The following is a 24719-nucleotide window of genomic DNA, read 5'->3' as shown; positions in this document are numbered from 1 at the left end:
CTGTGAAAAAAATCCAAAATGCAGGCGGACAAAATTAGAGAGATTGGGAATTCCATGCAGTGCTTCATAGTCATCTCCCAGAGTTCTCCTGCTGGGTGTAGCTAGTTCAGTTCATTACTGCTCTATTGGAACTGATCTGCTTCATAAAGGCCTCATTTCTAAAATATGTAGAGAACTGACTCAAATTCATAAGAATTCAAGCTATTCTCCAATTGATAAATGGTCAAAAGATGTGAACAGACAATTTTCAGATGAAGAAATTGAAACTGTTTCTAATCATATGAAAAAGTGTTCTAAATCACTATTGATTAGAGAAATGCAAATGAGCAACTCTGAGATATCACCACATACCTCTCATATTGGCTAAGATGACAGAAAAAGATAATGCGCAATGTTGGAGGGGATGTGGGAAAATTGGGACACTAATACATTGTTGATGGAGTTGTGAACAAATCCAACTATTCTGGAGAGCAATTTGGATGCCCAAAGGGCTGTCAAACTGTGCATACCCTTTGACCCAGCACTGTTTCTACTGGGCTTATATCCCAAAAAAATCTTAAAGGAGGGAAAAGGACTCACATGTGCAAAAATGTCTGTGGCAGCCCTTTTTGTAGTGGCAAGGAAATGGAAATTGAGTAGATGTCCATCAGTTGGCGAATGGATGAATAGGTTATAGTATATGAATGCTATGGAATACTATTGTTCTGTAACAACCAGCAGGATGATTTCAGAAAAGCCTGGAGAAACTTACATAAATTGATGAAATGAGCAGGACCAGGAGATCATTATACATGGCAACAAGACTACAGGATGATCAATTCTGACAGACTTGGCTCTCTTCAACAATGAGATGATTCAGGCCAGTTCCAATGATCTTGTGATGATAAGAGCCATCTGCATCCAGAGAGAGAACTATGGGAACTAAGGATAGATTACAACATAGTATTTCACTCTTTTTATTGCTTGAATTTTATTTTCTTTCTCATTTTTTAGTGACCTGATTCTTCTTATGTAGCAAGATAATTGTATAAATATGTATATCTATTTTGGATTTAACATATTTTTTTTTACCATGTTTAATATATATTGGATCACATGCCATATGGGGAGGAGGTGGGGATAAGGGGTGGGGGTGGGGATTGGAATACAAGATTTTTCAGGGCTCAAATTTGAAAAAATTATCTTTACATACATATTTTGAAAATAGAAAACTTCAATAAAATTTTTTTTAAAAAAAGTTTCTTCATTTATCCAGCAGCTGAACTCTCTAATATGTTATCTTTCCTACATAAACTGTCTTTCTCTAGTTATTATCCTTAGTGCTAAACACAGTACTTGGAACTTGGTAGGAATAGGAGTTCAATAAATGCTTTTTCAATAATTCACATTGATAGGTTTATGGCTCCCTGATTCTTCTGACAGGTACCATCTTTAAATTTTAAGGATTTGACAAAGGTAGAAAAAACAACAAGGAGGGACTTTGGGGAATGGGTATACAGTGATATTCTGATCAATAATGCTACTGAATATTTCACACTTAAAATTTATTTTTCCTTTTTTTGTTTTTAAATGTGCTTCATTTTTATGATTCTGGATAGTGCTTGCTCTAGAAGTTTCTTATAGATCCTAGATGTCAAAATCAAATAATTAAATTGTTCCTGTTTAAAAAAAAAAAAAAAAAAAAAAGCAGCAGCAGCATATACTTAAAATCATCACACGGATTATTTATAATGGAGATAAACTAGAAGCATTCCCAATAAGATCAGGAGTGAAATAAGGATGCCCACTGTCACCAATATAAATCAGTATTGCATTAGAAATGCTAGCAATAAGGTTATACTGTAACACATGTAAAATGTATGGGATTGCCTGTCATCTAGGGGAGGGAGTAGAGGGAGGGAGGGGAAAATCTGGAAAAAGGAATACAAGGGATAATGTTATAAAAAAATTACTCATGCATATATACTGTCAAAAAATTATAATTATAAAATTTAAAAAGAGGGAAAAAATGCTAGCAATAGCAGTAAGAGAAAAAGAAATGGAAAGAATTAGTATGGACAGTGAGGCAATAAAACTATCTCTGTTTACTATATGATATATTCAAAAAAATCCTAAAGATCCAATTAAAATTCAACTAAGAAGTTAGTGGAAACAATAACTTTTTTTTGAAACAACTTTAGTAAAGTAGCAGGATATAAAATAAAAACCTATATGAATCATCAGCATTTCTATATTATCACCAATAAAACCCTGCAAGAAGAAATACTGAGAGATGTGCCACTAAAATAACTGCAAACATTACAAAATACCTGAGAGTATACCTTCTAACAAGAACAAGAACCTAAGAATCACATGAACATAATTATAAAACACTATACAGATAAGGTCAGATTTTAAAAATTGGAAAAATATCAGTTGTTCATGAGGAGGCAGAGCCAATATAATAAAAATGACAATTTTACCTTAAAAAAAAAAAAAATCTATTCACTGCCATTGCAGTTAAATGAGCAAAAAATTATTTTACTGATCTAGAAAAAAAATTAACAAAATTCCCTAGCTTGTTCTGTTTTGTTTTTTGTTTTATTTTTTAAAGCATGATACTTTTAGCCATATTGTCAAATACCTTCAAATAAGGATGAACATGGCATCAAGATTAGCTATCACAATGATGATAAATTCTTCAATTTGAAAAAGGCTAAAAGCAGAAACTAAAGCAGAGGGAGTGAGTATTGGTGCATAATTTTTTGTTGGCAGATAACTGTTGACTCAATGCAGCCTCTGCAGCTGAGATACAACAAAGTATGGATTAATTCTCTGCAGCCTGTGCTAATTTTGACCTACCACCACAAGGAGAAAACACAGGAACTCCAGCCAGCACCACATCATCCATATGCGGAACCATCCACTACAGCAAATGAAGTTTTGAATGCTGTGGATAATAAGTTCATTTACCCGGGCAGTATACTTTCTAGGGATGTCCACATTGATAATGAGGTTGACATGCATTGTCAGAGCTAGGTCAGTGTTTGGGAGACTGTGAAGCAAAGTATGGGAGAGAAAAGGTATTAGATTGACTCCCAAAGTGAAGGTCTACAGAACAGTTGTGCTGATCTCATTATTTTTTGTTTATGAAAACATACTATGAGAGGCACTAGCACACAAGACCACATAGCATGATGGCATGCCCTCCTCAGAGAAGGTTCTGTGTTCCATGAGCAAAGCAGAATTGAGGTGGCTCAAAAGAAATGTGAAATGTACAAAGTTAGGGAGTCCAGTTAGAAAATTTACCACAAATGTTAAAAATAAGGTCTATTTCTGCTCTACTTGTGGCAGAGAATTCTGAGCTCATATTGGTTTGATTAGCCATAGTCATAGGGATGGCGTTTTGATCCTCTTCAAGACAACAATGAAACAAATGAAGGACAACAATAGTAAAATTAATTTGGAAGAACAAAAAATTGAGAACATCAAAGGAATTAATGGGAAATGATGTAAAGGAAGGAGATTTACAGGAAAATATACACAGGTGTAGCAAGATTGTGTGATGATCAATTTTATAGATTTGGCTTTTCTCAGCAATTTAATGATTCAAGGCAATTCCAGAAAACTTTGGATGAAAAATACTAACCACATTTAGAGAAAGAACTACAGAGACTTAATATGGATCAAAACATACTATTTTCACCATTTCTTCTTTCTTTTTTGGTAAGTTTAATATATTTTTTAATACACATTGCTTTATGAACCATATTGGGAGAGAAAAATCAGAGCAAAGGTGAAAAACCATGAGAAAGATTAAAAAACAGAAAAAAGAAGTGAACATAGCATGTATTGAGTTATATTCAGTTTCCTTAGTTCTTTTTCTGGATGCAGATGGCATTTTCTGTCCAAAATCTATTGAGATTGTTTTAGATCAGTGAACCACTAAGAATAAACAAGTCTTTCATAGTTGATCATCGCACATTTTTGCTGTTATTGTGTACAATGTGTTCCTGGTTCTGCTTGTTTCACTCATTATCAATTCATGTAAATCTTTCCAGGCCTTTTTATAATCAGCTCGTTCATCATTTTTAAAAGAACAATAATATTCCATTAACTTCATGTGCCATAACTTGTTCAGCTATTCCCTAATTGATGGGCATCAACTCCTTTTCTAATTCTTTGTTATGACAAAAAGAGCTGCTCATGTGGGTCCTTTCCCCTCCTTTATGATTTCCTTGGGACACAAACCCAGTAATGGCACTGCTGGGTCAAAGGGTATGCACAGTTTTGTAGCCCTTTGGGCATAGTTTTAGATTGTTCTCCAGAATGGTTGGATCATTTCACAAGTCCACCAACAATGTATTAGTATCCCAGATTTCCCACATTGCCTCCACTATTTACCATTAGTTTTTCCTGTCAACTTAGCCAATCTGAGAGGTGAGTCGTTTAACTTGCATTTCTCTAATCAATAGAGATTTAGAGCATTTTTTTCATATTACTATAGATGGCTTTAATTTCTTCATCTGAAAATTGTTCACACTGACCATTTATCAATTGGGGTATGATTTGTATTCTTATAAATTTGACATAGTTCTTTATATAGTTTAGAAATGAGACTTTTATCATAAACACTGGATGTAAAGATTTTTTTAATTGTATTTTTAAAGTTTTTTGTTTTTCCAAATATGTTCAAAGATAATTTTCTACATTCATCTTTGCACAACTTTGTGTGCCAAATCTTTCTTACTTCCTTCCCTACTTCCCCTTTTCCCTAGACAACAAGCAATCCAATATAGGTTAAACATGTACAATTCTTCTAAATACATATCTATATTCGTTATGCTGCACACAAAAAATCAGATCAAATGGGGGAAAAAAAACAAGCAAACAACAAAAGGTAAAAATACTTTGCTTTGATCCACATTCAGTCTCCACAATCTTCTCTCTGTGGATGATACTTTCTAACACAAACCTATTGGAATTTCCTTGAATCACCTCATGGTTGAAAAGATTCAAGTTGATCATCACATGATCTTGTTGCAGCAACAAATATTTATTAAGCCCCTTTGTAAATATCATCCCCTTTTATAATCACAACAATGCTTAGAGGCAAATGCTACTGTTTTCTCCATTTTATAGGTAAGAAAACTGAGACAGACAGTGATTAAAGTACTTTTCCAAGGTCACTCAGCTAATAAGTCTGGAGGCTGACTTTGAATTTAAGTATTCCTGACTCCAGAAATGAAGCTGCCTACTGTTCCTCTTATCCATGACCTCCTTTAAGTCTCCTGCAGGGTGTTCATTTGACATGCAAATAATAACAGAAAGAGTGTAAATAACATGATGTGGTCCACACTCATTTCCCAGTGCTCTTTCACTGGGTATAGCTGGTTCTTTTCATTACTGATCAATTGGAACTGATTTGGATCCTCTCATTATTGAGGATTGGCTGTAAAGATTTTTTTTCCCCAGCTGTGTACTTCTCTTTTAATCTTATTTGTATTGGTTTTGTTTGTGCAAAAATTTTTAAATTTAATGTAAAAGTTGTCCATTTTGCCTTTCATAATGTTCTCTAGTTCTTCTTTGGTCAAAATTCCTCCCTTCTCCAAAGATCTGATAGATAAATTATCCCTTGCTCTCCTAATTTGTTTATGGTACCATCCTTTATTCCCAAATTATGTATCTATTTTGACCTTATTTTAGAATGGGGTGTGAGATATAGGTCTATGTCAAGTTTCTGACATAATATTTTCCAGTTTTCCCACCGATTTATTATCAAATAGCGAGTTCTTATTCCAGAAGCTAGAGTTTGGGGATTTATTAAATACAAGATTACTATAGGCCTTGATTATTGTGTCATTTGTATCTAATCGATTCCACTGATCCACCACTCTGTTTCTTAACCAGTGCCAAATTGTTTTGATGACAGCTGCTTTATATTCAAGATTTGGTACTGTTAAATCATCATCCTTTGTATTTTTTTTCATTAATTCCCTTGATATTTTTGACCTTTAGTTCTTCCAGATGAATTTTGTTATTTTTTCTAGTTCTATAAAATATTTTTTGGCAGTTTGGTATGACACACAACAAGTAGATCAATTTAGGCAGAATTGTTATTTTTATTAAATTAGCATAGCTTACCTATGAGCAATTGGCATTTTTCCAGTTGTTTAGATCTGATTGTATTTGTGTGAGAAGTATTTTGTAACTGTCTTCATATAATTCTTGGTAAGTAAATCCCCAAATATTTTATTTTGTCTACAATTATTTTCATTGGAATTTCTCTTTCTATCTCTTGCTGCTGGGCTTTGTCAGTGATATTAATGCTGTTTGAGTGGTCTAGATTCCTGGTGGTCTAGAGGTTAGTGGCTATAAGAATCCCCATTAAATCGGCCACAGGTTTTAGGTGTGAAAGAATTCACTCATTCCCGAATATTAGTTGCATAATGAAAGTTTATTGCTAGATAGAAATGAGTTTATCAAGAGACTGATTTCTATTGTGGCAGATCCATGGAAAATGGAGTTTTGCACTGAGAACGCAGTTCTCAGTGGACAGAAAGTCCTGGCAGCAAAGGGAGTAACCAAGGTCCATCTGCAAAAGATCTTAGTTCTTGGAAGCTATTTTATTGAGTGTCTTGGTGGGGGGTTGGGACAGCCCTAGTAGATCAGATCCAATGGGGGCTGGGCAGCCCAAGCAAGTAAAAATGGGGGCTGGGACAAGCCTGGATTTCCTATTGGAATTCAAAGGGATGCTTTTTGACCAGGATTGTAACTGAATCAAAGGCTCTGGCATCCTGGAAAGACAACTTGTCTGGGGAGGATATGCCTCAGCCAGGAGTGGCTGAGAATCTGAAAGGAATCACAGATCAATAGGAAATACAGTTTCTTAAAGGGAGCACAACCCGCTTCAATATTGCTGCTGATTTGTGTGGGTTTATTTTATATCCTGCAATGAACTCCCCAAGATGCATTCACAAGTGAATTCTACCATTTAAAGAACAATTAATTCCAGTACTATGTAAAGTATTTGGGAAAATAGGTGAAGGAATCCTGCCAAATTCCTTCTATGACACAAATATGGTGTTGATATCTAAAACAGAGAATGAAAATTATAGATTAATCTCCTTAATGAATATTGATACAAAAATTTTACATAAAATATTAGCAAAGAGATTACAGCAACTTATCAGCAGGATAATACACTATGATGAAATGGGATTTATACTAGGAATATAGGGTTGTGGTTCAATATCAGGAAAACTATTACCATAATCGACCATAATAATAACAAAACCAACAGAAATCATAGGATAATTTCAAGAGATGCCAAAAAAGCTTTTGACAAAATACAGCACCCATTATAATTAGAAATACTAGAGAGCATAGGGATAAAGGGAGCGTTCCTTAAATTAATAACTAGTATCTATCTAAAACCAAGAGCAAGCATTATTTGTAATAGAAGCTGGCCACATTCTGAAAAAGATCAGGGGTGAAACAAGGATGTCCATTATCACCACTATTATTCAACATTGTATTAGAAATGTTGGCTTTAGCAATAAGAAAAGAAGACATTAAAAGAATAAGAATAGGCAATGAGGAAATCAAACTATCCCTCTTTGTAGATGATATGATGATACAGTTAGAGAATCCTAGAAAATCATCCAAAAATTTACTGGAAACAATTTACAGCTTTAGCAAAGTTGCAGGATGTACAAGAAACCCACACAAAAATCATCAGCATTTCTATATTTTACTGACAATGCCCATCAGCAAGAGATAGAGAAATTCCATTTAAAATTACTGCAGGCAAAATAAAATATTTGGGGTCTACCTACCAAGACAAACCTAAGAACTATGTGAACACAATTACAAAATACTTCTCACAAAATAAAATCAGATCTAAATACTTGGAAAAATATTTTCACCTTTTTTTTCCTGTTTCTTGTGATTTTTCTGTCCAATTTGACTTATGTAGAAATGTTAAAAATGCATGTACCAAAAAAAAAAAAAAAAAAAAAAAAAAAAGCATGTACCATATAGCTTATATCATATTGCTTGTTAGCACAGAGGGGAGGTAAGGAAAGGAGGAAGGAGAAAAACAATTTAGAATTCAAAAATCTTACAAAAATGAATGTCAAAAACTACTTTTATTGCTTGTGTTTAACATATTTTGGATTACTTGCTGTTTAGGGGGAAGAGAGGGATAAAAATGTGGAACATAAGGTTTCACAAGGGTAAATGCTGAAACCCATCTTTGCATAAAAAGCTATTATTATTTGGAAAAAAGAGATCTTTACATGTAATTTGAAAATTATATACTATTAATTAAAAAAAAAAGATCAAATGAGAAAAAAGAAGAAAATAAAAATAAGCAACAAATAAATAAATAAAATAAGGAAGGAAATTTAGCAGTACCAGATCTTAAACTGTACTATGAGGCAGACTTTATGAGTAATCAGAGAGAGTACTATGAGATATACAATAGATAATTTTAATTATATTAAAAAGGTTTTGGACAAATAAAATCAATACAGAAAAGATTAGAAGGAAAACAAAATCTGGAGAAAATTTAGTAAAAAGAACAAGAGAAACATATGATAATATGTTTATATAAACAAAACCAATAAAAACAAGATTAAAAGGGAAGTACAAAGCTGGGGGAAAAAATCTTTACAAGCAGTGTTTATGATATGTTATATATTTCTAAAATATATAAAGAATTGTGTCAGATTTATAAGAGTACAAATCATTCCCCAATTGATAAATGGTCAGTATAAACAAACAATTTTCAGATAAAGAAATTAAAGCCATCTAGAGACATATGAAAAAATGCTCTAAATTACTATTGTTTAGAGAAATGCAAATTAAAACAACTCATATCTCTCAGATTGCCTAAATTGACAGGAAAAACTACTGATAATTATTGAAAGAAATGTGGGAAAACTGAATACAGATTGAAATGTTTTCTTTATTTTAAACTTAAATTTTTCTTGAAAGTTTTTAGTTTCATTAGGATAGGAGATCTTTGTTGTTTTTTTCCCCCCACAACTTGACCTTTATGGAAATGCTTTGCATAACTTCAAAGGTAGTTTCTTAACTGTGCATGGGGATAAGGGAGAGAACCTAGAACTCAAAAACAATTTTTTTTTTCTTTTGTGGAGGCAATTGGGGTTAAATGACTTGCCCAGGATCACACAACTAGGAAGTGTTAAGTGTTTGTCTAAGGCTACATTTGAACTCAGGTCCTCCTCACTTTAGTGCTTGTACTCTAACTACTGGACCACCTAACTGCCCCAAATTCAAAAATTTTTAAAAACAAATGTAAAAAAAATTACTTGTTAATTAAAGGAAAAATATTAAATAAACGAAACAAAAAATTCAGATATTGATCATCAGATCAACTTCTGTCTTCCTTCTTATTAGTTTTGTCTAATTCTTAAATGAACACACGAAGGTCACCAATAGCTTTGCTATTTCTCTCCCTAAAATTCCTGAAAATATTAAGATGCTGTGTCACTTGTTGCACATTACACAGCAAATATTATTTCATTATCTGTAGTGCCTTTCAGTATAATCTAGTTTCCTTGCTTTTAATTAAATTATGTAATTTACTTACAATTTTTAAAATTTTTATTTTATTTTATTTTGCTGAGACAATTGGGGTTAAGTGACTTGATCACACTGCTAGGAAGTGTTAAGAGTCTGAAACCAGCTTTGAACTCAGGTCCTTCTGACTTCTGACTCTACCCACTGCGTCTCCTAGCTGTTCCATGCTACATAATTTTAAAATTAGCTCAAGGCATTCTGCTTCTGTCCCTCATTTTAACTTCATAAGTTTTTGATCTTCCTTTCCAAACTGAAGTTTGTTTTGCTTGTGGCTGTTCCCTCACTAACTCTTAACCCATCTCTGTCACTGCCTTTTTCACTACTGAGTTTGATGTATTTCTAAAACAAAAATCACCATCAAAATCAACACATGCTATGTTCATTTTTTTTCCCTCTCCCATGGTTTTTCCTTTTTGCTGATTTTTCTCTCCCAACATGTTTTATAAAGCAATGTGTTTAAAATAAAAAAAATTTTAATGTAAAAATATATAGTCTACATCAGACTGTGTTTGTGTGCTCAACTCTCATATACTTGACTTAAAAATGTGCCTCAGTCTCCTCCCCAATTATTCTGAAATAGTAAATTCCTTTCACTTCTTTCCTTGTATATTCCAGTTTCCTAAAACTTTTAACATAGAACAAAACCACCTTCTAAGTCCAGCATTTCTCTTATTTTTCTCCCTCTATAAAACTAGAAGATAAAAGAAATTCCCTCTTTTAGAATTAAGATCTTTATCATCATTTGAAAGATTTGTGAATGTATTTAGCTTCTTAGGGTTCTAGTTTCTAGTCTTTACATTAAGAAATCTTAAAACATCTCTATTCTGGTTCTGGATTAGATAGAATTTTTCTTATTTTTTTTTCTTTTTTCTTTTCTAGCAAATATCCTTATTTGTAAAGCTTTTTTCCTCTACTTTTTTATTCTTTCTTCTTTCCCTTTGTTCTCTCCTTTAGAGTAGGCTCAGTATAGTAGTCTTGGGTGATCCCTCTTATAAGTCTTTGGTACTTGGATTCCCCCTCCCCCCTCAGGGCTGTTTGATATATTGATTTGGCAGCTCCTACTTTGGACTAATATGTTCTTAGGGTTTCTTTAGGAAGGTGATTAATGGATTCTCTACTTTCACTTTGGTCTCTGGATCTAAGAGAATTGGTTTGTATGTAGGTCATGGTTTTTAGGGAATTCAATGCTTCTTAAATTTTGTCCCATTGATGTTTTCCAGGTGGAGTTGCTTTAGTAGTAGATTCCTTACATTTTCCTTTGCTTTCAAAAATATTCTTACTTTGTTTTCTTATTTCATTCACATGTTTATTCCATGTTCTCTATGATATTTTTCAGACGGTGCGCCAATTTCAGTCAAGTTTTATATACTTTCTGACCCAATCTATTTATTCTCCTTCCAATTTTTCCCTTGAGCTTCAATATCATTCATAATTTCATCTTTTATCCATTGCTTAATTTAAGGTATTCCTATAGTCTTTGTGACTAAGCAATTTTTTTTTTTTCCTATAGCTTTACTTGTACTTTTGGAGTTATTCTCTTCCTTAGGATTTCTCTTAATCAGTTCAACTATTTCCACAGTATTTGACACTTAACTTTGTTATAGGTTCAGTTTCTAGATTGGAACTTTATGCTAGGACTCCTGATATGGGCTGCAGGGTGCTTTAGGTACTTTGGAAGGCCCCAGGTAAACTATGTATTGCCCAGCTCTTTTCAACATTTACCCTCACAAAACCTCATGTTCTCATTTTCCCCCTCCTGCCTCCCCATGCTCTTCCCTAGACAGCAAGTGATCCAATATATGTTAAACATGGGCAATTCTTCTATACATATCTCTACATTTATCATTCTGCACAAGAAAAATCAGATCAAAAAAAGGGGAAAAAATGTCTTTCTCTCTTTCTCAGGATGAGTTGGCTCTATCACCTGCTATTCTAACAGGTCAGAGATACCACCACACTAGCTAAAGGCACCAATTCACAGTGCTGCCTTCTTTGCTCCAGACTCAAAGAGCCCATAGACTTTTGGTAGTTTTATTGTGCAGTTCATCCATTTCTCTTTGATTTTCTTTATCATTCTTTCTTCTGATGAATATTAAAACCTTTTCTGCACTGTGAGAGAGCTAGCTTCCTTTAGAACCTTTTTCATAAACTAATATACCAAGAAGTATTCTCCAACTAGACTACAATGTTGATGAGGGAAGAAAGGTTTCTTATCACAGCACAACATTAAAAACTCAGAAGCTCATTTAGAGCTCAATTTCTTCCAATCTTCTCATTTGGCTAATGAGAAAACTGAAGCCTAAAAAATCCTAAGAAGCCTAAAAACTGAAGCCTAAAGTAGATTCTCTGAGAGACTCAACTAGATCAAGGAAGGTACTGATTTAGGGAGAAGAGAAGGAATGGAGGGGGAATTAGAGAAAAGAATGGGGACTGGAAAGAAGATAAGGTAATTAGGATAGTTCTCTAGAGGGTTATTCTTGTGATTGAAATGAGCTCCACTACTCCCTATCCCTTAAGGGAATCATACAATCACAGAATAATAAATTATTCAAACAAGAACAGATAAAGGAGTTACCTCTCAGTCTCAAAAGTATCTTTTTAAAGAGCACCCCCCTCAACCTACACACATACCCACCAGTGTCCTTCCCTAATGGGTGACCATGAGTTAGTCCATTCACTTCACTGAGGCCCCAGTAATCGATAATCTATGATGCAAAACATCATAGTTGAACTGCTGTGCAAGTCCCACTTTTGATACTTACTGTTTGCCTTTAGGCACAACACTAAACCTCTTAAGCATTCTAAGCAACTCTCAAAGACTATATAAATTGTAAAGAAGAGTTTGCATAATTAGAAGTATTCTCATTTGTAGTTCCCAATACTAATGAACTCACATATCTGGTCACCCAAAATTCTATAACAATACTCATACTACACGTTTAACTTTTTTTTTTTTTTTTACAAGTTTAAACTGTCAATGGTAAAGTAATCTACAAATTGCAAACAGGGAGGCATGGCTCAATGGAAAGAATACTGGTTCTCCAGTCAAGAGGTGACACAGAAATCACACTCCCCTCCCAGCCAAGTTATTAAATTTTCCTGGGCTTCAGTTTTCTCACCAGTAAAGGAGAGAACTGAGGACTCCTCATTTCCTATGATCCCACACACATCCTAGATTGTGATAAATATGTCTGGTTCAAAGAATTATTTTGACTATATAACCAAAAGATTAATTTTTATAGGCAGAGTCAATTTCTAGGCAAAATACCCACATACATAAACACCTCCCAATTAGCCCATCTTTTCAGTCAAAAACTAGATATTTTCTTTGCAAAACTATCATAATCTTGGTTAACTGTTGAGAATTGCCTTCACCTATACAATTCATTCAATGAGTTCATCTTGATTGGGGCCCATTAGCAAATACTAATGTAAGAAAAATCCAAAAGAAAGAAAAGGCAATAAAATGAAATAGATGTACTCACAGTCTGGACAGCAGCCATTAAAAGCCATTCGACAAATACCACAATTCTCATCATTGGCAACCCAGAGCCAGGAGGCTACACCATTCCAACACTTAATCTTCACCTTCATGGTGAAGTAAGTTTGTACCCTAGGAAGGAAAAGCAGAGTAATCTTGCTGAATATTCTAAACATATTTATATATCTATATATATATATATATTTCCAGATTATCATGCTACAAAAAAAGGGGGGAGAGGGAGAAAAAATAAGAAAAAAACAAGGAAGCAAACAACAAAAAAAGGTAAAAATACTATGCTGTTATCCAGTCCCCATAATACTCTCTCTGAATGCTCTCTCCATCACAAGTCTATTGAAACTGACTTGAAAAGAACCATGTCTATCAGAGTTCATTACCATGTAGTCTTGTGCCTTCTACAATGATCTCCTGGTTCTGTTCATTTCACTCAACATCAGTTCATTGGAAGTCTCTCCAGCCCTTTCTGAAATCATCCTGCTGGTTGTTTCTTATAGAACAATTAATATTCCATAACATTTGTACCATAACTTCAGCCATTCCCCACCTAATGCACATCCACTCAGTTTTCCAGTTCCTTTCCACTACAAAAAAGGGCTGATACAAACATTTTTGCACATGTGGGTCCTTTTCTCTTTTTTATTTCTTTGTGATACAGACCCAGTAGACACACACTTCTGGATCAAAGGGAATGCATAGTTTGACAGCCCTTTGGCATGTGATATTTTTAACAAGAAGTTTTGAAGGAACCAAACAGGGCAAGTAGGGAACAGAGAGCTTCCTATCTTTTTAACTTTAAAGGTTTGATTTTGTGATTCACAAAGTTTTTTCCTAAGGGGCTTTTATTTGAAGCACAACACTTGTCAAGTGTTTTTAACTTTCACTTTTAAAAATGTAACTCAGCATTTTTATATATATACTGGGAAATTATATATATATACACATACATATGCCTGTGTATAGACGGGAAACAGACCTATATTTACATGTGTAAATCTATACTTGTCTATGTACATATAGACATAGTAAAGTAGATCATAACAGGACATCAAAACAAAATGCTTGGAAAAAAATGGAGGGAAAAAGATTGTTAATCTTCTAAAAGTTTGTATTCTGCCTATACTCAATACCTTTCCTCTTTTCTGTGGAATAAAGTTTGAGGAAAATTTTGTATACTAAAAGAATCAATAACAAGTGATTATTCAAAATTTAATTCTTCAACTTACATGAACTGATGTTAAGTGAAGTGAGTAATTCCAAAAGAACACTGTACACAGCAACAACATTATATGATGATCAGTTGTGATGGCCTTGGCTCTTTTCAGTAATGAGGTGATCCAGGCCAATTCCAACAGACTAGTGATGGAGAGAGCCATATGTACCCAGAAAGAAGACTGAGTATGGACCACAACATAGCATTTTCATCTTTTTGGTTGTTGTTTCCTTGCTTTTTCTTCTTTCTCATTTTTTCCCCCTTTTTGATCAGATTTTTTTTGTGCAAATGATAAATGTGGAAAGGTGTTTAGAAGGACTTCACATAGAAATTAGGCATAGACCCACACTTAACACCATATACCAAGATAAGATCAAAATGAATCCATGAGTTAGGCAAAAAAAAATGAGATCATAAGTTGCAGGAACATAGGATAGTTTACCTCTCAGACTTGTGGAGGAGGAAGGAATTTATGACCAAAGAACTACTAGAGATCATTATTGATCACAAAATAGAAAATTCTGATAACAACAAATTAAAAAGCCTTTGTACAAACAATACTAATGCAAACAAGATTAGAAGGGAAGCAACAAACTGGGAAAACATTTTTACAGTTAAAGGTTCTGATAAAGACCTCGTTTCCAAAATATATAGAGAAAACTGACGCTAATTTATAAGAAATCAAGCCATTCTCCAATTGATAAATGGTCAAAGGATATGAACAGGCAATTTTCAGATGATGAAATTGAAACTATGTCCACTCATATAAAAGTGTGTTCCAAAATCACTATTGATCAGAGAAATGCAAATTAAGACAACTCTGAGATACTACTATACACTTGTCAGATTGGCTAAAATGACAGGAAAAAATAATGATGAATGTTGGAGGGGATGTTGGAAAACTGGGACACTGATGCATTGTTGGTAGAGTTGTGCTACTTCTGGGCTTATATCCCAAAGAAATACTAAAGATGGGAAAGGGACCTGTATGTGTCAAAATGTTTGTGGCAGCCCTTTTTGTAGAAAATGGAAAATGAGGATGTATGTTGATGGAAGTGGATATCTTCAACAAAGAGAACATCTAATTCAGTTCCAATTGATCAATGATGGACAGAATCAGCAACACCCAGAGAAAGAACACTGGGAAATGAGTGTAAACTGTTTGCATTTTTGTTTTTCTTCCCAGGTTATTTTTACCTTCTGAATCCAATTCTTCCTGTGCAACAAGAAATTCAGTTCTGCACACTTATATTGTATCTAGGATATACTATAACATATTTAACATGTATGAGACTGCCTGCCATCTAGGGGAAGGGGTGGAAGGAAGGAAGGGAAAAATCGGAACAGAAGTGCAAGGGTAATGTTGTAAAAAATTACCCATGCATATGTACTGTCCAAAAAAGAGTTAAAATTATAAAATTAATTAACTAATTAATTAATAAAAAAAGAAGACCTGCACATGTTTAATTTCTATTGGATTACTTGCTGTCTAGGGGATGGGGGAGGTGGGAAGGGAGAGAGAAAGAAAAATATGGAACACAAGATTTTTTTCAAGGGTGAATGTTGAAAACTATCTTTTCATGTATTTTGAAAAATAAAAAGCTATTATAAAATAAATGAAATAAAATTTAATTCTCTTGAAAAATGGGAGCAATACTGTTCAGACTACTGCTCCTTGGCTTGTTAGAGGTAGATCTATAAATCTATAAAATCTAAATATATATTTAATCTATAAAAGCTACATGTGTATTCCTACTATTAATAAAAAAGAAGAAAAGTGAGATTTGAGCAGTTCTGCCTTAGGATGGCTCCAGTAAAATAAAAGTTCCTTTAAGGCAAAGGTGGTTTCACTTTCATTTTTGTATTTCCAAATATTGGATTATTAGCATTTACATAGTTATCTTGCTGCACAAGAAAAATCTGATCTATAAAGGGAAAAAAAACCTGAGAAGGAAAATAAAATGCAAGCAAACATAAACAGAAAGCGTGAAAAGACACTTAATAAAAGTTTCCTAGAACTAATGCCCCCTGGGAAAGACCACTGAATGGTTGTCCAAATAAAGTCAGATCTAAACAACTGGAAAAATATCAAGTGCTTTTGGATAGGTCGAGCGAATATAATAAAGATGACACTACTACCTAAAGTAATCTATTTATTTAGTGCTATACTAATCAAAGTCCCAAGAAACTATTTTACTGATCTAGAAAAAATAACAACAAAATTGATCTGGAAGAACAAAAGGTCAAGAATCTTAAGGGAATTAAGCTGTACCAGACCTAAAACGATATTATAAAGCAGTGGTCTTCAAAACCACTTGATACTGGCCAAGAAACAGAGTAGTTGATCAGTGGAATAGGTTAAGTTCACAGGACAAAATAGTCAATGACTATAGCAATCTAGTGTTTGACAAACCCAAAGACCCCACTATTTGACAAAAATTGCTGGGAAAATTGGAAATTAGTATAATGGCAGAAACTAGGTATTGACCCACACCTAACACTATACCAAGATAAGGTCGAAATGGATTCATGATCTAGACATAAAGAATGATATTATAAACAAATTAGAAGAACATAGGATAGTTTACCTCTCAGACCTGTGGAGGAGGAAGGAATTTGTGACCAACGAAGAATTAGAGATCTATTTTGATCACAAAATAGAAAATTTTGATTATATCAAATTAAAAAGGTTTTGTACAAACAAAACTTAATGCAGACAAAATTAGAAGGGAAGCAATAAAGTGGGAAAACATTTTTACATTCAAAGGACCTCATTTCTAAAATATATAATTAATTCAAAATTTATAAGAATTCAAGCCATTCTCCAATTGATAAACTGTCATCAGTTTCAGATGAAGAAATTGAAACTATTTCTAGCCATATGAAAAGGTGCTCCAAATCACTATTGATCAGAGAAATGTAAATTAAGACAATTCTGAGACACCACTACACATACACCTTTCAGATTAGCTAAAATGACAGCAAAACATAATGCTGAATGTTGGAGGGGATGTGAGAAAACTGTGACATTGATACACTGTAGGTGGAGCTGTGAACAGATCCAACCATTCTGGAGAGCAATTTGGAACTCTGCTCAAAAAGTTATCAAACTGTTCATATCCTTTGACCCAGCAGTGTTTCTATCGGGCTTAAGATATATATATATCTATATATAGATATATAGATATATATATATCTTAAAGAGATCTTAAAGGAGGGAAAGGGACCCACATGTGCAAAAATGTTTGTGGCAGCCCTCTTTGTAGTAGCAAGAAACTGGAAACTTATAGTGGATGTCCATCAATTGGAGAATGGCTGAATAAATTGTGGTATATGAATGTTACAGAATATTATTGTTCTGTAAGAAATGACCAGCAGGATGATTTCAGAAAGGCCTTACATGAACTGATGCTAAGTAAAATGAGCAGAACCAGTAGATCATGATACATGGCAACAAGATTATATGATGATTAACTCTGATGGACATGACTCTCTTCCAACAATAAGATGATTCAATCAGTTCCAATTGTTCAGTAATGAGGAGAGCCATCTACACCCAGAAGAGAGAGGCCTGTGGAAACTGAGTGTGGACCACAACACAGCATTTTCACGCTTTCTGTTGATGTTTGCTTGCATTTTGTTTTCCTTCTCAGGTTTTTTTTTTTCCTTTTCTAAATCAGACTTTTCTTGTGCAGAAAGATAACTATGTAAATATGTATAGATATGTGTATAGATATATTGGATTTAACATATATTTTAACATATTTAACAAGTATTGGACTACCAGCCATCTAAGGGAGGGGGTGGGGAGAAGGAGGGAAAAATTTGGAACAGAAAGTTTTGCAAGGGTCAATGTTGAAAAATTACCCATGATATACTATAACATTTTAACATGTATTGGACTGCCTGCCATCTAGGGGAAGGAGTGGAGGGAAGGAGGGAAAATTCAGAATAGATGTGAGTACAGGGGTTAATGTAAAAAATTACCCATTACTGTCAAAAAAAGTTATAATTATAAAATTAATTTTTAAAAAGTAAAAAAAAAGAAAGAAAAATTACCCATGCATGTTTTTTTAAATAAAAAGCTTTAATTTTTAAAAAAATGAATGGTTGTCTGGTTGCAACAAGCATGATAATGTCCTTCTATAATAAGGTTGTCAAAGGAAGCATTACAGATACTGATTTTAGCATATTCCCTGTGAAATGCACTTTCTAAGAATTGGGATAACCATGTAAAAATTTCCCTAATACAATTTAAATTGTACAGTTAAAAAAAAAATAAAATAAAACTTTCCTGAAATCGAACTGAATACATGAAAAATCACTATGAAACCTAAAGAAATAAATTCTCCCTCGGGGTCTGCTTCGAGGCAGGGGAGCAGGGACACACAGTAAGCCCAAATCGGTCCCCTTCTCCTTTCTGGACTCAAATCTGTGGGATCACTAGTGCTCCATCTGTTCCCCAGAACTGCCCCTCCATTTAGGTGTCACACTGAAGATAGCCCTTTACCCCTAGCTCTCCCCCTTTCCCCGCCACTCCCCCTCCAGCTAGAACAGGTCTAAGTCCCCTCCTACTAGTTCCCATTAGAGTCCCAGCCCTTCCCTCTACTTCCCGCCTCCACTGGGAGTTCCCACTACACTAGAACCCCTCCCACCAGCTCCTCCTCCTTTGAAGTTCCCACTAGAGTCCGAGCCTTTCCTACGTGCTTCCCCCTTCCCCTCGGAGTTTCCACTTCAGTGGCCCTCCCAAATGTTCCCCAGCCACTTGGAGTTCCCACCTCCTCTAGAGTTCCCACTTCAGTCCGAGCTCCTCCCATCTGCCTCCCACCCACTTGGAGTTCTCACCTTCCCGAGTTACCACTAGAGTCCGCCCCGCTACAGTCCGAACCCCCTGGCTCAAATTCTATCCCCTCGAGATAGGGCCCCTCTATAGAATTCGTGTCCATTATCGCCCCTTCCTTCAGCTCTCCGCTGGGCTTGCCCTTCCTCCCCTGGGCTGCAGGCCCCCTCCCGAATTGGCGCCCCCTGCTCGAGTGGATACCTGAGTTCGCGCCTAGCTCCAGGAGCTCGCGCCCTTCCGTTGGCGCCCTCGTGACGAGTACAAAAGAGGCTGCAGAGAGCTTGGGATCAGCAGTCTGCTGACGGAGCAGAGGCTGAGTGAGGTTCCGATTAGGAGCGCAGCTCGCCTGAGAGCTAGCTAGCCAGCCAAGCAACTTCCTGCCTAGCAGCCGACCACCGGCGCCCACCAGACCCCCCGCCTCGCAACCAAGAGGCAGGCCCAGGCTTCCCCGGAAGCGCCCTGAACCTTCGGCCGGGAAGGAAGTGACGCACCGGCGTGCTGACGCGCGGGGTTCGTGCCGAGGCCCCGATTCCGCGCCCGCCATGGCCGACAAGATGGACATGTCCCTGGACGACATCATTAAACTCAACCGGAGCCAGCGGGGCGGACGTGGCGGGGGCCGGGGCCGAGGCCGGGCCGGGGCCCAGGGCGGCCGCGGCGGCGGGGGCGCGCAGGCGGCAGCCCGCGTGAGCCGAGGCGGGGGGCCCATCCGGAATAGGCCGGCCATGGCCCGCGGAGGCGCTGGGGGCGGCGGCAGGAACCGACCCGCGCCCTACAGCCGAGTGAGTGAGCGAGCCCGGGGAAAGGGGGAGACCGGGCCGGTACCGAGCGTACCTGCGCGGGCAGGGTGGGGAACTTCAAGGCCCGAGGAGGCTGATCCCTGTGAGGCCGAGGAGGAGGAGGGAAGAGGACGGGTCAGTGTGTGGGGGCGTGCGAGAGTGGGGGATGGGGGACAGACCCTTCACCGAGGGATCGCCGGTCCCCTCATCTCACCCACTCCTTGAGGTCTTTTGTTGCTCGTGGGCTACGGAGGTCTTAGGCCTGGAGCCTCATGGCGACCCTGCGGGCGGGAATTGGGGCCTGCCCCGGGCGGCGGGAACGTGGGGGCGGGAAGGCGACCGCCTCCCTTCTGCCGGAGTCGGCTGACTGGAGGAGGGGGCCGGGGGCGGGAAGGGGGCTCAGAAAAAGAAGAACCCACCAGGCTCCGGCCGGGGTGGGGGGAACGACTCACCAACCTTTGTGTTTGTTTCAGCCAAAACAGCTTCCAGATAAGTGGCAGCACGACCTGTTCGACAGTGGCTTTGGAGGCGGGGCCGGAGTTGAGACTGGTGGCAAGTTGCTGGTCTCCAATCTGGATTTTGGGGTCTCAGATGCGGATATTCAGGTAAGGACTGGAGGCTTCCGCCTAAGCGACCCTTGTCTAGAAGTGGGTGCACGGCTTGAACTGTGCGCTTTGGGCTGCAAGCCCCTAGTCCCGGCCCTCCCACCTGCTCCAGGAAAGGGGATCTGCACTGCCGCATTCCGCCCTGGGGGGCCCTGACTTTATTGTTGTGTAGGAAGAGTTGTGCGCGGGCATTTGTTGTTTTTGCATATAACTTAGGGTTGGGGAATAAGGGGTGGCCTGTTCGAGGAGATGGGGACCTTGCTTATGATGTGTTTTGCTTCCGAGATAGGCTGGCTTCTGGAGTCTGGTCAGAGTTAGGAGGCAGAAATAATTAGGCTTAGATTGCATTCAAGTGATTTAAAACAGGAAATATTTTTAGGTAATTTATTTTTGTGCCAAAAGTGCTAGGTTTGTTGAGAGAACGGATAACTTCCCTTAGGCTAAAAAAAAAACCAAAAAGGCAGTATTATTTTTGTTTGATACAGCTAAGTAACTTTAATTGGCTCATAATCAAAATTATGTCCAATGTTAATTCTTCTGTTCTTCCACAAAGCATGTTTTTGGATTAACCAAAAACACAATGCTCTTTAAAAAAAAAAAAAAAAAAAGTTAAAGTTAAACTCCTTTCTGGAAGTAAAGAGATTGAAAACAGCTGGGACTAAATGCTAGGTTTTCCTGGGTCATACTTCCTAGAGCCCAGCCAAGCAGCTTTGCTGTGGGAGGACATCGAAGCAGATTAGCACTCATGGTGTATCAACACTTTTTTTAAGGTGGTTTCTGGCATCCACTGGAAACCGCTTTTGGTGAACTCCACTTCCCGCTGTGTGCCTGCGGCAGGAGTATCCCACTCTCTGGGTTCCCTCTCCGACTCCCAGCCTGCCGTGAGGTCAGGGCAGTTTCCATGGCAGCGCTTGACGTCAGGCTTTGCGGCAGGCTTGAGTAGGAGGAGAGGGAAACGCAGGTGAGCCAGAATCTGCCTTCTGGGGGTGGGTCTGGGATCAGGTCTACTGAATCAATGGGCCCTTGCTCTGTGACCTGGAGATTTTCGTCATTCATTAGAACATTTTGCAGTTAATAGTGAATTTTCGTATCTGTGGAAAGACAGCTGCTGAATATTATACCCCTCACTACTGGGCAAAGCATTCTTTGGCCCATAGCATCATACAGCTGGCATGTCCCAAAGTTGGCATGAGCCAGGATAGGTCCAGTTGAAGTTGCTGTGCCACTCTCCCACCCTCTAATCCTTAGATTTGTGTTCCCTTTCAGAAACATAACTCCTAAAGTACATATTTCAGGGATCATTAGACATTGTAGGAGAGGAGAGGAATGCTAATCATTTTGTCTTTGTTTCTTTATTATCAGGAACTATTTGCTGAATTTGGAACTCTGAAAAAGGCAGCTGTACATTATGATCGGTCTGGCCGAAGCTTAGGAACAGCAGATGTTCACTTTGAGCGAAAAGCAGATGCTCTGAAGGCCATGAAGCAATATAATGGTGTCCCTTTGGATGGTAAGTTGAGCCTTCTATCATGGAAGGGCTGGGTACTACATTGTGTGGAGTGTGGGGCTGTCATCTGCCCATGTAGGAATATGATTTGCCCACTCTGGGCGAGCACACTTTGCATTTGCCCGCTTTGTCTCTCTCTTCCGTTCTGCCACCTTTCGTGCTGCCCCATACATCTGGACCAACCTCTTGTGACCCCCTCCTTCAGATCCTTCCTGAAGATTCACTTCTGTGAGGCCTTACCAGAACCACCATAGTACACCTCAAAGAGCGGGGCTATATTGATAAAGAAAAAGGTACTGGATCTTTTTCCCACTAGGTCAGCCAAGCATATTTCCCTCTTCCACCCATATCTACCAAAGAAACAATTACTGAATATTTGCCCAGTTTTAACTTTGTCACAGAGGAGGTTGGTGGTTTTTCTCTTGCCATTTGTCTTTCTCAAATGTTTTCCAATCTTTTCCCATGTTTGCATTTAAAATGAGACAGCAAGGTACCCATCCAGTATTATTTGCATGGAGCTTAGAACATTGCTAGCATTGTATAATTGTTCTATAGAAAAGCATATAGAAAAATCTTTCTTTTCTCTTCCTCTCCTGTAGGTCGCCCTATGAACATTCAGCTTGTTACATCACAGATTGATACACAACGAAGACCTGCACAGAGGTGAGTTCTTGGCTTCAAAGAGTCTAATCCAGGACTATGTAACCTTTTGGGGAACTTTTTCAGGTATGTGAGAATGAATGCTATTCCTTCTGATTTTTGCATTTAGTGTAAATAGAGGTGGAATGACTAGAAACCGTGGCTCTGGAGGTTTTGGTGGTGGAGGTGGCACCCGGAGAGGCAGTCGTGGAGGCAATCGAGGACGAGGCAGAGGGACTGGAAGAAATTCGAAACAACAGCTTTCCGCAGAAGAACTAGATGCACAATTGGATGCTTATAATGCCAGGGTAAGTATAGGGGTAAAAATGTGGGACAGTGAGTGGCCACTCTCTCAAAGACAGAGTAGGTCAGGTTGTTGAGGTGAGACATTCTCAGTCTTGTCTGAGATGTGTTTTGCTGTGTGTTAAGACACTTTCTTATGGTGCTTCTTTATTTTTTTCTTTCAGATGGATACCAGTTAAACTAGCCAACATATTCCCTGCATGGAACAGGACCCAGGATTCTCATTCTTTACCCTTTTTGCTGGAGGGCGGAGTAGAGGACTGTGGCTCTGCTATCAATGATGGATTTGTTTCTTTTATGTTTCGAAATAGGATTTAAAACTCATGTAAAGGTTTTTTTTTTAATTCTGAAACAGACCTGTTTTGTACCAAGTTATTTTTGGGATAAATTTTACTGGTTGCTGTTGTGGAGAAGGTGGCGTTTTCACCTTTGCCATAATAAAATAGAAATGTGTGTAGAAGTGGAACTGTTTGCTTCATCCCACTGCTAGTGGGCTGTGTACGTGGCGCAGAACTTTCATGTCCGAGTTGGTACGTTGCTGAGTAGACTAGATGAATAGCCCCCATTGGGATTGCTATTTGGTCTTACCATGCCATTTAAAAATGGAATCTTATTTTGAGAACCCAATTCCTGGCCCACATGTGCACAGTGGGTTCTTATATGTTTAGAGGTGAGGTTCAAAGAGGGTGGATTGGTTATGAAAAAATGATTGTACATTTATTCGACAAAAAATAGTATTGAATATGCTTTTATGTAGGGGATAAAAGAGGTTTCCCACTAACATTTGGAACTGTGAAAAGTATTTTGACATTTGATTGCTTTTTCTTCGTGCTCTAAATCAAATCTTAGAATTTACTTTTTAAAAAAAAAATATCTTGCAACAATCCTGGCTTTCCTGGTCTCTTTATGCTTTATGGGATAGTTAACTAATTTCTTGGGCACAGAGCATAATTATCTCCTCCTCTTTTCTCTTCCCCCTCTTTTTTCCCCCCATATCTGAGAAGCTGGAAGTCTACAGTAGACAGGATGGCCTATGAAGAACTGGGGTGGTGACAAGCTAATGTTTGCTTATTCTGCTTTGAACAGGATCATTTCTGATCCCAGGCCAGAACCACCCAATTTGGTAACAGAGCAGCACCACTGTGCCCTGTTTCTGTGGTAAAGGTAAATTAGTAGCTCATTTTCTCAGATTTCCTGCCTCTTCCCTTTCCTAACATCTTTAAATTCAAGGTGCTCTCTATGACTCCTGTTCAGAGGGAGTATTTTTTGTGTATCAGTATCATAACTAAATCTTAAATTGTTTTACCTCTTTGCTTTGTGGTTCACTGGAATATTTAAGAGGGGAAAAAATATTCCTTGCTTACTCAGGAATTATTTATAAAATGCATGGGATTTCTCAATCTAAGCTGGGCTGATAAAGCCTCAGCTCACCAATGTTGTGAACTGGATTAAGGATTTAAGGATGTCAAGCTACTTTTGCAGGGACTCCATGCATGACAGAAGCCTTTTCCCCAGCTAAACAATGCTAGTGTCATTGATAAAAAGCAGGTGGAAAGTCCATCTAGTTTCAAAAAACCATAGTGCCCAAAAAAGTCTCAGTGCCGTGATTCAAATTGCTGTGAGTCATGATTAAAGTAGGAAACCTGAAGAAAACGGATGAGTGACCACATCTAATTGTCATGAAGCTAATAGTTTTCCTTTCATTTCATGGGAGCAGTACAAAATGTGGAAATCCAAATAACTCAA

At 37.4% G+C, this 24719-nt stretch overlaps 2 protein-coding genes across 2 annotated transcripts in view; one reads left to right on the top strand and one right to left on the bottom strand.

The window, feature by feature from the left end:
* Positions 1–19600, bottom strand: part of ANAPC11 (anaphase promoting complex subunit 11) — a 29407-nt gene extending 9807 nt beyond the window's left edge. The window contains exons 1-2 of the mRNA XM_074260450.1: positions 19342–19600; positions 13074–13201 (exon numbers count right to left, since the gene is read on the bottom strand). Of these exons, the coding sequence (XP_074116551.1) occupies positions 13074–13182 (109 nt within the window). The 5' untranslated portion in view covers positions 13183–13201; positions 19342–19600. The remainder of the gene's footprint in view (positions 1–13073; positions 13202–19341) is intronic.
* On the top strand, positions 19543–23433 carry ALYREF (Aly/REF export factor). Its single transcript, XM_074260449.1, has 6 exons — positions 19543–19922; positions 20393–20524; positions 21887–22034; positions 22631–22694; positions 22801–22978; positions 23138–23433. The coding sequence occupies exons 1-6, from the start codon at positions 19683–19685 to the stop codon at positions 23150–23152; spliced, it is 777 nt and encodes a 258-aa protein (XP_074116550.1). The 5' UTR covers positions 19543–19682; the 3' UTR covers positions 23153–23433.
* The last annotated feature ends 1286 nt before the right edge of the window (positions 23434–24719 follow it).

This window comes from Sminthopsis crassicaudata, chromosome 4 (genome assembly GCF_048593235.1).
Source record: "Sminthopsis crassicaudata isolate SCR6 chromosome 4, ASM4859323v1, whole genome shotgun sequence".
NCBI lineage: Eukaryota > Metazoa > Chordata > Mammalia > Dasyuromorphia > Dasyuridae > Sminthopsis > Sminthopsis crassicaudata.
This window is presented reverse-complemented; position numbering and strand designations above follow the sequence as displayed.